Below are 15099 nucleotides of genomic sequence, written 5' to 3'. Positions count from 1 at the left end.
AATTTCAATGCGTTGTTGAAGGGTGTATCGTTCCATTTTTATTAATGGCGTAGTTTCTACTTGTCAAATGTCAAAAAATGACAGCTTCAACAGTAACATCTACCGAAATAGCGGGCTATTTAAAATAACACCTCTTATTGGAAAACTCTGTATTTCTCAATTGACTTTTACCGCGTAAATTTAATAAAACTTCCATGAGAGTGATGTTATTAAATAACATAAATGCCTCTCGCATGTGTAGGAAATAAAAAAGTCAAAAAATGCAATGTTTATATTGATGACGAAATGGAACCAAAATATCTGATATTTTGGTTATTCTCTGGGAATTGTTATTATAATATCTAATCATTTTTAATTGTATGAACGAGATAAGTGAAGTGACAGTTTTTTCAACAACTTCTTTTCATGTTTGAAATTAAAATATTATATAAAGTTTTAAACATTAAAGTATATTTCTAATACAAAAATCTAAAAGGTCTTTTTAACTACTTTCTAAAATAGTATTTGTCTTTACGAAATCAACACAAGTCACGCACGGTATGAACTACCAAAATAGAACACGTCCCTTTTTCATCCCGATTAGACAAACTGGATGAAAAAAGGTGTCATGTAAAATGGCCATAAGTCATTTAAATAAAACATGAGGTCATGATATGGCAATATGGTTACCATCAGGTAGGCAAACATCCTCTGCATCTCGATGAGCGTGTGCTGGTGTTTGCTCTTGGTGGGATCCGCCTCCAGGATGGCGCTGCGAGCCTGCGGCATCATGTAAAGGTGCTGCATGCAGGAGGCCATGTAGCAGGTGGCCCCCAGGTTGGTGAGGCCCACATAGCCGCACTCTGAGCGCCCCTCCTCGGCGGGCCAGTAGTCCCACGGGTAGGGCGAGTGCGGTCCGGGCTGGTGGTGCGCCATCAGCTTGTGATGCAGGATCATGTAGTTCTCCGGGGCCCCCTTGACCAGCTCTATCAAGAGATCGTACGCGGCCGCCCGGGACTTCTGAGATTTGCACTTGGGAAGTAGTCTGGCAGTTGATTTGGCCACATCAAACAGAAATCCAAACACCTGAAACATTTCCAATAAATATTATTCATGTGGTACAACACAAAGTAAAACTGAGATCTGAAGTTTTGGTATTGAAAATGTAATTTGGTCAAACAGAGTTTTTTTAAGTACATGGGAAATATAATGATGTTTTCACTATAAATCAGAATCATTGTTTGGTTTATTTTGTTGTTTTACGAATCGCATGAAGGGTTTTTTTAACGTTCTTAGGCCTTTCTTCCACATGGATACGCAAATATCCGATACTCGATGATTCAAGGATCAGAGTGGAGGTTTGCACACAGGCACACGTTGCCGACATTCCGTAACCTCATCGGTCGAAGTCATTTCTACTCACGTCATCGAGACTTTGAACATGGAGGAGCAATTAATAAATATGATAGTCAGACATTTGGAACAATGTATGTGCTTTAGATCAATGCTAGGTACAAAAAAAATGACAGCAATAGCAATTGAGAGTGAGGTAATGAAAACTGGTTTTGACGTTTTGATTTCAGTAGCGCCATGTACGGACAGTACCCAACAAGTTGTTTGCAACATGAATACACAACATCAGTATAGGATACTTGCACATCCCTGTGGAATAAGGGTCTTAGAGTGAGAAAATATGAAAAGAAGCCAGGATTGCCAAACACAAATAGTCTCATCTCCAATTTTATTGGGTATGTTGAAATAGGAATACATTTAGGTATTGAAATAGTGGAAATCTATTACATTACAAAATGCCTGGTATTTTAACAGGGAGAGGGTGGGAAGAGAATTATTACTAATATGTCATGAACATAAATAACGTTACCGAGTTAAGTAGTTTCTTGGCTCCTTCACTGGACTTGAAGGGCAGCGGATGCTTGACCAGATGGGTGAGCAGGTTGAGCTGGCCAAACAGTCCATCGTCAGGTACGGACGGCTCGTCACGCCGCTCGATAATCTCCCGCGACCCTACCGACTCCGTGAGATGGAAGCAGAGGGTATTCAGGTCCAGACCGGTCGATTCGTCAGTGCCGTTTTCTGGAAGAATCGTCACTTTGATTACAATATCAACTAACTAACCATAGGCATAGAAGATAGACCGCCACGCTGTCTCAGCACACACTCTTTGCTACATTCACATTCATACATTATCACATTTATTTATTTTGCATTTATTTGTATTGCAACACGTTTTATAAAAAAAAAATTTCAATAAAAAAAAAGTTAGGACCAATGCAAAAATGATAAAAAATTCAAATTACAAATAAACATACTAATTTCGGTCTGTCTGTGTGTAACTCTGGGTCAATGAACTGTAGAACTATAATTTGCTTGGAAATTAAAGGTCATTTTCAAAATTGAAACTGTTCTTTGAACAAATTCAGACAAGTGATAAAAGGCAGAAAATTATTTTAATCGTCTTTTTCAAAATTAGAAATATAACATCCCGTGATTTTTCATGGGTCTGCACTTGAAGTTAACATAATGTATACGGTGTGGGTAACAAACAAAGATAACAAAGAACAAGAAATTCCATGTGAGCGAGTTTCATGATTCAAACGTTTAACTATTGTTTGCTTGGATTTCAAATGCACCAATTCATTACACCGTTGTCATTGTTGTCGACTTATTTTTTTTAAATGCCTTAAATCTTAAACTTATAAGTTACCTTTAAGTATTTCCGATGGCAGGCCATCGACAAGCCTACAGACAAGCCAAAAGTAATCTCTGCAGGCCGGTCCGTACGGCTCCTTGCCTTCTTCTGTCGCATGGTGGTGCATTGCCTGCAATTATTATCAATATTATAACACATTAAATTAATGAATTGATGCATAATTATGGTGAATGATAAAACAAAACCAATTGAAGGTAGCTAACCAGTAAAATATTGCGGGATCTTGCCAAACCAAACTACATATTGAAAGGTGGGTCAAATCAAACGGGTCAAAAACGGAATAAAAATAAGACAGAGGATCCTTATGGATTTTCATATGAATACTGCACAAGAGTTACAACCGCTCCCAAACTTCTGGAGCCAGAAGGCCTGTGTCAAGGGTTCTCAACCTTTTTGAAGTTCAAAACTTTCAAAGTTTGAACTTTCAACAAGAATCTTGTAAGAATTTTTGTTGTTACTTTTTTTTAGTTCTTAACCGCCATTAAACCGCTTTATTAGCAGATTAGCACAAATTTAGCAAAACAAATTTTGTTCTTCAACCAGGATATTAATTTTTCATCAATGATATGAATTTAAAATATGAAAACGAAAATTATTTCCAAAATTCACAATCGTAATTATTGGGACAGTCCAAATTTTGCTCGGCGATCGTCCGGATGGCATATGACATCCCCAATAAGGGTATGTTGTGAGGCAGAAGACAGTGGGGAGGGGAAGGAGATGGGGCTGAGCAGGTGCCCGGCAATTCAGATACTAAACCAACACATCTCCTACTCTTAAACTCGGATGTGACTAAAGATTTACCTCCAGCTTGCAGGGCCGCATGCCCTCGGCGCGGGGCAGATGCTCGAGCAGGTGCTGTAGTACGGCGGCCGCCACGGACTGTCCGGCGCGGCCGAGACACAGGCGATAGAGGGCGGAGCAGGCCTCGCGGCGCACGGCGGGCTGCGGGTCTTCGAGCAGCAGACGCGGCAGCCAGTGGCGCACGCTGGGCGAGCACACCACGCTGGCCGAGGCTCCGGCGCGGCAGTGCGCCCAACACACCACCAGCCACATGCAGTGCTGGACCACCTGCAGCACACACAAACATAAGAGCAATATACAAATACACAGTTAACACACTTCCTATGGGAAGGGGAGTTCAACCTTTCATGCCGGTCCTACTTGAATGGCTCTAAAGGCTTTGCCATAAATAAACAACTCACTAGATTGATAACTTCGGGCTTTTTGTATGAAACAAATTGGTCCTAAAAAACCATAGATATGCCAATATATATACAGTACAATTCTCATTTGGAGCCTACTATGTAATTATACTATACACTTCAAAATATTGAATAATGTTTTTTCTTTTCTGCCATTGAAATGAGGCAGACGCAAAAGGTAGAACTACCCTCTCCGTTGTTAAAAATCAATAGACCGAACGGGAACTACCTTTCCCACCTGAAGTGTGTTAATAGGGATATTTTATTTTAAAAACACTTTAATAATTAATAAATCAACGATAAAAAAAAAATAGATATCATACCTGTGCTCTGCCCCAAAAGCCAGTCTTGTACAGGGAAGGGTCCCGGGGGCGTGCGGCCTCCGAGAGGATGCTCATGAGGCGGTTGGTGGTACTCTCCACTTCCATCAGCGACAGCAACGTCTGCAAAGCAAAATGAACATATTTTATACACAATGGTCTACTTCAAAACAATGTTGATCTCTTGACATGAATAAACAATTTGAAGATATTACCACATCGTCACATCAGTTGGACGAGGTTTTAACGGACATTTAAAAAAAATTGCCTTTGAATGCAAAATCATTACTTAGTTCTAACATCAAGCTTTTAAATATTCCATTTATTTTACAAGGTTCTAACATCACTTTGAACCTTTTACAATTGCGATTTTGTTTGTATCTGACAATTGGTCATTTTTACGAGGCGTAGTATAGATTTATAGTGATTTGTTTTTGGGGTATTATGTCGTGTTGCGCTACCTCCTTCTTTAGCCATTTTCACATTGTGTATATGTAAAAAATACAATATGTATCAAAGTAAAACAATGAGGATTGTACCTCATGCAGAGTGGGGATGGACAGCAAGTCGGACAGCTTGGAGGAGGGCTGGCCATCGGGGTTGCTGCTGGACACAGTGCCCAGGTGGCCGATCAGCTTCAACAGCAACACCAGGCAGTCCTGCCGCCACTCATTGTCCTCACCGTCCTCACTCTGTAACACTCCTGCAAAACAATCAAACAATTCGCATCTTTATTGCACTAGTTTGAGCTACGTAGCATAGATGGCTCTAATGCTAATAGCTCAAAGTTTATAGAGTTCGCCAAAAGATGTCTCTAGTGTGTAGGTTTGCCTCTCCGTGTTCTGAACTGACGTTGGCCAACAGGTAGTCCTACATACTTATTCCTAATAATTATAAGGTTACGAGTACAATTACGGATCTTTTAGTCTAAATAAAGATAAAGTGTTTTGTTGTGAAGAAAGTGTTATCATTTAACAAGGTCCATTTACAACAACTATTATTATATTATCGAAGAAAGCAAACACTTTGTGGCTTCACATTATATAAATGAGAAATAAAACTTTATTGAGTTATATAGGTCGACCGGTTTGGGTTGCACTCAACCTTCTTGAGGACAATGGAAATATAAACATAATTAAATACAGAGGACAATTACAAGGTAAACAAAAGGAAAAGTGAAAGCATGTGCGAGAGGGAGAGAACATCAAAGACAGGCTGGTGAACGGGTAGAGGAAGGGTGGGGGTTACATAGGGACAAAGGGAACAACTTTAAACTTGGAGGACAACTACAAGGTAAACAAAACGAAAAAAGAAACGGGAGGGATAGAGGATCAAGGATAGGCTGCAGGGGTAGGTAGAGGGGTAGGGGAAGAGTGGGGGTTACATAGGGAACAACTTTAATGTTGTTCCCTATCCTCTGTATATTCAGTATATTTATTCCATTTTCCTGAAGAATGTTAAGTGCAACCGAAAACGGTCGACCTATAAACTTAATAGAGTTTGAAACATTTTTTTTTTCATTTAATTATTATTATAATTGTTATGAAGATGGTGATATGCATGCTGCATAACACTCATTTTGGGAGTTAGTACCGCCACCCCGAGAACTATTCCTTGGACAATCGACACCTTTGCCGCATGTCGCCCCAAGTGGTTCACTGCATTTGCTGACTTTACAGGGGTGCCAGGATCTTAGGGTGAGGTTTGTCAAGGTATTGGCGGCAAATGCACCTGCCCACAAATTGCCTGGTGGGCCAGATCGGGAGAGGCCAGTCTCGTCTTACACCACAGTAGGGGACGTCTGTCACTCCTGGACACACTGATCCCCAAATTCCTACCTATCCCTCATACCTTTTTCCTTCCCAGAACTTCCTCTCCTTTCTTTCTTTAAAAATACTCCCACACAGCATCCCCAAAGATGACAGGGGATTGACATTGACATTGATTGAATAATATTTCCTTAGGGCCTCTTTCACAAGGAACAAGGAACATACCTGACATGAGAATATCGTAGAGATGCCTCAACCCTCCGTTCCTGATGAAGAGCTGACTCCATGACTCTTTCTCCACCTTATCCTCCTCAGGAGACAACGGGTTCTCTGAGCTGGTGATGGACTTGAGCGTGGCCCCCTTGTGTGGAGAGGCGGGGGGCGAGCTCACACCCGTCATACTGAGTTTGTCTACGATGTGCAGCGAATACATGAGGTGCTGCGGGGAAGCAGGATTCAGCAATCCAGGCAACTGGGGCTCCACGGGGTCCTGAAAAGCTTCCAGGAGAGTGGGGTTCAGCGGCACAGCGTGCAGGATGTCCCACACGCGGCGTGAGAGGAGCTGCGCCTTCATGTGAGCAACGCGCTCCTGCAAAAATTTTAAATTAGTATTTCTAATATTTACAATTGAAAACCTGTACAAGTTTACTGCAAAAATAGCCTAAACAGCGTATGACTTTACTAGGGACATCATTATATTTGCTTACTATTTACTTCATAGTTGTTATAAAGCCGATACTACTATTCTTCTTTTATCGTTATTGTGTTTAATTCGTAGAACTCAATTTAATTTAATATTTTTTTAATTTAAAATATATCTAATTTAATAATATTATTACGAATTAAGTTCTAAGAGTATGTTAGCTTTTCTTATTGTGACAGCTGTTTTGGCATTCAAGGCCATTATCAAACTGTGGGTAAGCCACATTAAAACAATTATTTATATTTGATTTTATTTACCCATCCACTATTTTTATTTGTATGATGTTTCAAGTGATGTTAATATTTTCGGTAAAAACTGATTTACTCCAAAAATTAATTGCGTTACACTTTTTTTAGGTTTGTCTTGAAAAAAATTAACAACATTAAGCAGGAATTCTTACATTAAATCAAATAATTGGTAGGATCCTTCAGATTCCACATTAATTTGTCAGTATATTCCGCTTACCCCCTTACTGCCTGGCATGGTCATCTGGCCCAGGGTCTGCATGAGCGCGAAGAGGCGGTGGAAGTACTGCGGCTTCAGCAGGAGCAGGGTTGGCAGCAGGGAGCGCAGGGGCGGCGGCTGCTGGGAGGGCCACTCTGCACCCCGGCCGGCGCGGGCCCCCGCTACACCCACGGATACAAATACCAGCTGGAAAATAGTATTAAGTAAGTATTTGTATTTGTGAATACTGCACAAGAGTCCCAACACTCTGGAGCCAGTGATACCATCTAAAAACCCTTTAAAGGAGTCCTGGTAGATTTAGACACATAATTTAGTTTAAAAAAAACTTACCTGATTATCCTTGAAGCTCATGTCGTACAGTGTCCTCTCGTCATAGTCTATGATGAGCTCCTGTCCTTGAGTTATCAGTCTGATAGGGCCGTCGCTCACCAGGGACGAGGTACCTTCGTCACTCTGAGCCTGAAAAACACATTTCTATATGAATTATACATTTATCACCCCTCGCTCTTCAACTTATTTGAGACAATTCTGAAGAATAATTTGTACCTGTTGTTCCCACCAATAAGTAACTTGGGCTCTTAAATCCGCCACGTAATCGGTGTTGTGCATGTTGAGGGTGGCCTTTAGGTTAATTCCTCCCGTTTGCAGAATTACCTTCAAAGGGGCCCCCTCAATGCTCGATCCACAAACTGAATTGCCCGTCAGAGCCCATCGCCGCAAATGATAGGCATATCTGTAATAATTGATTAATAAATAACAACATTCCAGGTATTTTAACAATGCAATCTGCAAAATGTTAATGAATTACTGAAATAATTGAATAATAGATATGGAAAATTTTAAAACGGCAAAAAGTAAAGCGAGTAAAATAACGTTGAACTGTTTTTTCGTAACCGTTTAGGCCAAGTTAACCGTAACAGTTATAAAACAGTTTAACAGGAGGATTTTGCGATAATTCGTTTAGAACTCCGGGCAAAACAGCTCCTGTAACACTTAACACTTTTGAGCTACACACTTTCTCCCGAAACTTGGTCGCAGACCATTACTACAAAACGTTTTCGCTCGAAACTCCGTCAATGATAATTGCTACAAAACAATTAATTTGAGAATTTTCGCAATTCAGCATACGGATTTTCTGCTTAGTCAATATAAAAATTTAAAAAAAAACGGTAATAGGATAAAACGGAATAGTGACAAAACAACACGATTAAAGAATAGGGTAGATTAGGTTAGGTTTGTTTGTTTTTCTATTGATTCAATGTTTTTTTTTTACACTAAAATTACATATCTCCATGCAGGAGGCCTTGAGGAAAATTATTTCGTTCAGTGCCCATGTCATATTTGGGATGCTGTGTGGAGGGTTTTTTTAAGAAAAGGAAGGAGAGGAAGTTCTGGGAACCTTAAAAAACATACTGAACATAATTTTACCTGCGTTTAAAAGTATCTAAATGAGTTTTTAACAGCAACAGCGCCCTCTGGATGCACTGCAGCGAAGCTTCCTCTGTAGAATGTTCCAGATGCGTCTGACTTTTAGCCTTCTTCGGACTTCCGATACTTCCGGTACTTCCAACACTACCGACACCGTTGGTAGAATCCGCCATATTAACTGCAGCGGGCAGACCTTCGCTTTCACCATCAGGTTCTTTGCCGTCAGGAATCGAAAGGTCGTCTTCGGGTTTGGAGGGTTTTTCTTTTGACTCGTTGGTGGTAGTGGTTTCCTTTTTGGGCTGTGGGCCGAGACCCTCGGCGGCCGTGTCCAGGTGGGACATGCACTTTGATACAAAGTCTTCCTCCTGTTGAAGATGCTGGCCCATGTAGTAGCTGTTCAGGTATTGAATGGCTCCCATGGAAACATCTGGAATAAATAATCTATATAAATAACTAATAACTATGAATCCAAAGGTCGCAGATTCAAATCCCAGCGAGCACAAGTCATATTTATTTAGTTAATATGTTTTATTTCACTATGTTTTTGTGTTTAATTCGTAGAACTCCATTTAATTTTTTTTCAATTTAATTTAAAACAAATTTAACAATGTTATTAAGTCATGTAAGTATTTTAGTTTTTTATTATTGTGACAGCTGTTTCGGCGTTCAGGGCCATTTTAAAACTTGAACATTGAGGCCACGTTGAGACGACTTATTTATATGATTCTATTTCAATTTCAGGGCCATTTTAAAACTTGAACATTGAGGCCATATTAAATTGATTCTTTTTCAATTTCAATTTTTATGAGGTCTAAAATGATTAATTACCAGTTAAACCGATTTACTGAGAAAGTAAATCAAATGGAAAATACATTCTCTACACTGTGGGGTACTTTGAAATCTGTTTTCCCCACATTAAATGGTAATGTTGTTATTTCACAGTGCTAGTAAGAATGCAGCACACCCAATTGGGGAATGTTGCCAGACTGAAGGTAGTGTAGTGGGGAGGGAAAGAGGAAGATGGGGAACTACCTGGCTATTCAAATCTGGTCACCAAACACCGCTAAACCCATTTCAAACAACGTTTCGGTTCTGAATGGTGGTCTTTCACCAGGGCGATACTGATTGTATCTACCAATCTGGAAAATGTCGCAATTATACAAAATATTATTTTAAATGAATAAATTGTGAAATAACACAAATTGATCGTATAAAATTTACTTACACTCCAGATTCATAACCGAGGATTTTTTTTTTTTTTTAAGGGCGGAGACGGTTTACACATAGTTCCTGTGAGCACTTAGGCCATAGGCCCATTGTACTATCTCCCACTTTACCTCATTCATTTAACAACCCAGTCCCTTTAATAAAGTTCACCAGGGTTGTTATTGGGTATGTGGCTATGTCTTCTGGTCCTACTGTATGTCTCCCCAGGTATCTGAGCCTAGTTCCCACCAGGGCAGGACATTGGCACCATAGGTGAATTGGAGTATCTTCATCCTCTTGACATTTCCTGCATCTATTGGTGTTTTCCACTCCCAATATCTGCATGTGTCTCTTGAGATGGCAGTGTCCCGTGGTAGTCCTACCAGTTCCCTCAGCGAGTTTCTGTCCATATCGAGTAGTTTCTTGGTTCGTCTAGGGTCTGGTCCTTTTATGAGTACTTTGGATTGTCTCATTCCAGGTGCCCTCTCCCATGCTTTGTAGTGCTGGGATTTGACCCACCTATCAATATGTAATTTTGTGTGGCAAGTTTCTACTCCTACGGCCGGCTCGCATCCTAAAAGTGGTGCTTTCGCCCCTTTCCTTGCTAGTTCGTCAGCCCGCTCGTTGCCCTCAATACCTTTATGTCCTGGTACCCAGATTAGGGTTATTTTACTGATGGTAGCGAGTTCTTTAAGAAAAGTGCTGCATTCCATCACCAGTCTGGAGTCGCATCGGTTACTTCCCAGCACCATTAGGGCTTGTAACGACTCAACCACAAAGGTCCTCAATCAATCGATTAATATAAAATAATATGTACTATATTTGCGGCAGGTTCCAGAATGCAAGATACCAGTATTAGTATCACCCTGGAGAAGGACCACCATTCGAAATGATGCTTGAAATGACTTTAGCCGCGTTTGATGACCAAATCTGAATAAACAGATACTTCTTAACCTTCCTCCTCCATCTGCTTGCCTTTATACCCTTCAGCACCATAACATACCCCGATTTGGGATGCCATGGTCCCATTGGCTTTGCACAGTGAGGGGGAGTTGGGATGCAAATTAAAAATAATGCAATGACTGGTTACCAGTATTATTCGCTTTCAAAGCAATCTTCCAGAGGTGGTCCATGGCGAGGACGTGCGGATGGTTTTGGTCCTTGGTGTCGACCCCGCCCTGCCCCAGAGCCATGCGGGCTAAGTTACACAGCTGCTGATAGAGGCTGAGACCCATTATGCTTATTGTCTGAAAGATTAAAAAAATATTAGTCGGATATGATTCGAGATTTTCACGGCCAAAAGTATTATCGTGATTTATTTTTCGGTTATTTTGCCGTATTACGCTTCCTCCTTCTTTAGCCAACGTTTCGGATAGCTTTAAAGTGTCCATCCAGCGCAGGATGTGTAGATTGTAGTGAAGTGTGTATTTATGTATTTAGAAGCGATACCGTGTTGCGCTTGTCTATCCTCGTAGGACAAGTATTCCAGTATAATTACTTAAATTAATGTAGTTTTGTTTAGATGATTACACCAAAACTTAACGCTGAAAACCACATTAATTTAACTAATTATACTGAAATACCAACCCTAAGAGTGTTGACTCGCTCAACACGGTATCGCTTATACATACGTAAATACACACTTCACCACAATTTACACATCTGCCCTGATGATGGATACTGTAATGCTGTCCGAAACGTTAACTAAAGAAAGGGAAAGCGCAACACAGCATAATAACCCAAAAATCAATCACAATAATTTCCAACTTTAAATCATTGACTTTTCATTTATAGATAAGCCATATTAGTTATAAATCTTAATTGTGAGTAACTAGCTATTCATCTTAGTTATAAGTCTTAGTTGTAAGTCACTTAAGCCACTTGTAACAAATCTAGGTTATAAGTAAAGTGATAGGGAATAGATTAAATGTACAAATTAAGTTTAACAGCGCCCTTGAGGTGATTTTCTCATGAAAATAGCGCTCTAGGAACGATCCAATCATTATTATTATTACTATATAAAATGAACCTCTGGATTAAGCGTGGGCATCTTCTCGATATAGAGGTACTTGAGTGCGTCGATGCCAAGTGCATGCTGGTCCGTGGACTTGGTGTGGCTGAGCAGCCAAGAGAACAGGCAGTCGCTACACTCAGGGTCGTGCGCCAGGCACGTCCACAGTGTGTCCACCTGCTCCAGCGTCAGTCTGGAACACATCACAGGTTGTTGTTATTATTAGCCAGCAGGTACGGCACAACAACAAAATGCAGAAATTTTATTAAATTTAAAAAAAAAACATTACTGTGGCAACAAATAAACTTCTCAAAACAATCCACATTTTCCTTAACATAAGAAACATATATAAAATAAAACAATTGAAAACAATATATTTTGCACTCTGCCAATCAATAATAGAATATGGAATTATTGCTTGGGGAGGAGCAACAAACTCGGCTATCAATTACATAGAAACCGCACAGAAAACGATCTTAAAGGTAATACTAAAAAAACATAGACTGACCGATACAGACCAAATATTCAACAGCTGTGACGTACTAGATATACGCCAATTATACGTTAAAACACTACTAAACTACATTTTTAACAAAAAAAATAAATTTCAACATACGCAAAATAACACTAACAGACACGTTAGACAAGCGTACAAAGAAAACATTAAAACTCCAACAGTAAATTCAACATTTGGACAAAGACACTACCAATACCATGCTATAAAAGCTTTCAACAGTCTAAAAATTGAAATTAAAATTGAGGAAAATAAAAATAAATTCACACACAAAATTACAAAATGGATTAAACAACAAAAAAGACAATATTACCAAAATGTCATAGCATAAAATAAAAATAAAACCTACACGTAACACACAAAACCAACATAAACACACATCACTCACAAACACACAAGATTATTTTCATTGTATTATTTTTTTTAATTTTAAATGTATTATTATGTATTTTTATTTTTAAATTTAAATTTATTATTTTCTTTTCAAATTTACTATCTTCTCTTTAAATGTAATATGTAGATAAGATTTTCATATTATAAAATGAAGGCCTCAGCACGGGCAAGCCACCCAGTGAGGCCTACATTACTGGAAAACATAAATTGTAACAAAATAATGTACCAAATAAAAAAAAATAAAAAAAAACACTGAGTTTAGAACAAATTATAAAGGGTTTTCCAATAAGAGGTGTTATTTTGATATTCAATCGTAAAAGATCAATGGTTTCGTTTCTTGTGTGGCACGTAGCGCCGTCTCGTTGAAAGTAAACGTTGTCCAGATCAATACCATCCAATTCCGGCCATAAAAAATCATTAATCATCTCTCGATAGCGCAATCCATTTACCGTAACTGTTGCTCCAGCCTCATTTTCGAAAAAGTAAGGTCCAATGACTCCGCCGGACCATAAACCGCACCAAACAGTCACACGTTGAGGATAGAGAGGCTTTTCAACAATAACTCTTGGGTTTTCCGAGCCTCAGTTGCGACAATTTTGCTTGTTGACGAAACCACCGAGGTGGAAATGGGCCTCATCACTCAAGATGATTTGCATTTGATTCACTCAAGTGAATTTTAATAATTTCAATGCGTTGTTGAAGCGTGTATCGTTCCATTTTTATTAATGGCGTAGTTTCTACATGTCAAATGTCAAAAAATGACAGCTTCAAAAGTAACATCTACCGAAATAGCGGGCTTTTCAAAATAACACCTCTTATTGGAAAACCCTGTACTAGATTCAAATGTGAGGTTTTGCACGACTCTCAAATTTGACAGTATGATATATTTTGCGATGCGGTATGGGTACCGCCACCCCGTGAACCATTCATTGGATTACCAACACTTAAGTGGTTCGCTAATTTAGGTGACTTAGCAGAAGTGCCCGGGTTCATGGAGTAAGGATTGTCTAGGGCTTGGCGGCAGATGCGTCAGCCCACCTACTGTGTGGCGGACCAGATTTGGAGACAACTTGAGGGAGATCTTTTTACCTCTCCAGCAGGATTCTCTCAACCCACCTCCTTGCACCGCAGTGGGAGGGATGAATTCATATGTCCGTCACTCGTGGACACACTTACCCCCAGATTCCTACCCACACCCTTTTCCTTCCCAGATCTTCCTCTCCTTCCTTTCTTAAAAAAAAAACCTCCACACAGCATCCCCAAAGATGACATAGGCCCTGAGGGAATTTATTATCAAAAAAAAAAAATGGATAAGAAAAACAGCATTACTGAATTTATCCTCACAATTATGGACGTCCGAGGAAGACATGGCACGATCAAGTCAATCAAATACCTGAATCGGGTCTTGACAAGGAACAAGATAAGAGAAAAATAAGAATTAAAATATTTTTTGCTTGTCTAATTTGAACATTTCAAAAAACAAATAGATTTTTGCTTTATAATCATTATGGACAACTTCTGAATTAAACGTTAAATCAGAAAAAATATTACATATTCATCAAACAAACCTAAAATTATTAGGGGACCCCAACGGCGAGAATATGGTAGTCAGGAACTGCAGGCGGACCGTGATCTCGGAGATGTGCGAGAAGAGGGGGGATACAAGCCCTGTCTGCACCAGCAGCAGGTTGGCCTGCATCATGGCGCCAGGCGAGTGCTGCTGCGGCTGAGACTGCTGAGACTGCAGGTCAGGGAGGCCCCGGGGCGGCGTGAGTTGCCCCACATAGTGCTTCAGGTCCAGGAAGTACAGCTCCATCATGCGATGTTCGCGCTCTGCCCAGAGGACCACCTGAAAAATATGATTAGTCTATATCTTCCTTTATTTTATGTTTTTTTCACCTTCGACATAAAACTTGTGTTACCATGAGGGGTCATTGAGTTACCCCATGAATTTTATCAATTTTTGCATTGGCATCTGTTTTTCCTCAATCCCTTTCTACAGCTCCTACCTCAACCTGCCTCACAACGCTGCCCAATCGGGTGGCGCCATAGCTTCCCTGCCTTTACACTGTACAGACAGGGGGGCTTTTGTGAGGAGTAACATAAAAAAAAATTTAAGGCTTTTTGATCTTTATGGTTTTTTTTTTAGACAGCGCGAAACCTCTAAATTAATGCTCTAAGGAAAAAGTGTGCGTGCACGGGTGACGTAAGACAAAAATGTAATCAAAATAAGTTACCTGATGCATGTCCATTCCTCGAAGTTGTTGAAATGAGGAAAATAACTTGGGCAACAAGCGTAGCGATACTGCCACAGACCTGTAAAGAGCACAAAATCAAAATTATTGTAAGAAAATATGTTCTCTAATGTAGGTAAC

At 39.8% G+C, this 15099-nt stretch overlaps 1 protein-coding gene across 1 annotated transcript in view; it reads right to left on the bottom strand.

Moving 5' to 3' along the window:
- Nucleotides 1-15099, bottom strand: part of puf (ubiquitinyl hydrolase 1 puf) — a 101118-nt gene that overhangs the window by 62951 nt on the left and 23068 nt on the right. The window contains exons 14-28 of the mRNA XM_089641170.1: nt 14962-15040; nt 14293-14573; nt 11836-12010; nt 10897-11053; nt 8601-9027; nt 7719-7905; nt 7503-7631; nt 7173-7358; nt 6230-6593; nt 4775-4938; nt 4239-4358; nt 3515-3781; nt 2705-2819; nt 1862-2073; nt 670-1065 (exon numbers count right to left, since the gene is read on the bottom strand). Coding sequence (XP_089497296.1) covers nt 670-1065; nt 1862-2073; nt 2705-2819; nt 3515-3781; nt 4239-4358; nt 4775-4938; nt 6230-6593; nt 7173-7358; nt 7503-7631; nt 7719-7905; nt 8601-9027; nt 10897-11053; nt 11836-12010; nt 14293-14573; nt 14962-15040 — 3259 coding nt within the window. The remainder of the gene's footprint in view (nt 1-669; nt 1066-1861; nt 2074-2704; nt 2820-3514; nt 3782-4238; nt 4359-4774; nt 4939-6229; nt 6594-7172; nt 7359-7502; nt 7632-7718; nt 7906-8600; nt 9028-10896; nt 11054-11835; nt 12011-14292; nt 14574-14961; nt 15041-15099) is intronic.

The sequence above is a fragment of the Hesperophylax consimilis genome, chromosome 16 (genome assembly GCF_061612785.1).
Source record: "Hesperophylax consimilis isolate HC1 chromosome 16, BYU_Hcon_1.0, whole genome shotgun sequence".
Classification (NCBI taxonomy): domain Eukaryota; kingdom Metazoa; phylum Arthropoda; class Insecta; order Trichoptera; family Limnephilidae; genus Hesperophylax; species Hesperophylax consimilis.
The sequence above is the reverse complement of the archived record's forward strand: the minus strand, read 5'-3'. Positions and strand labels throughout refer to the sequence as shown.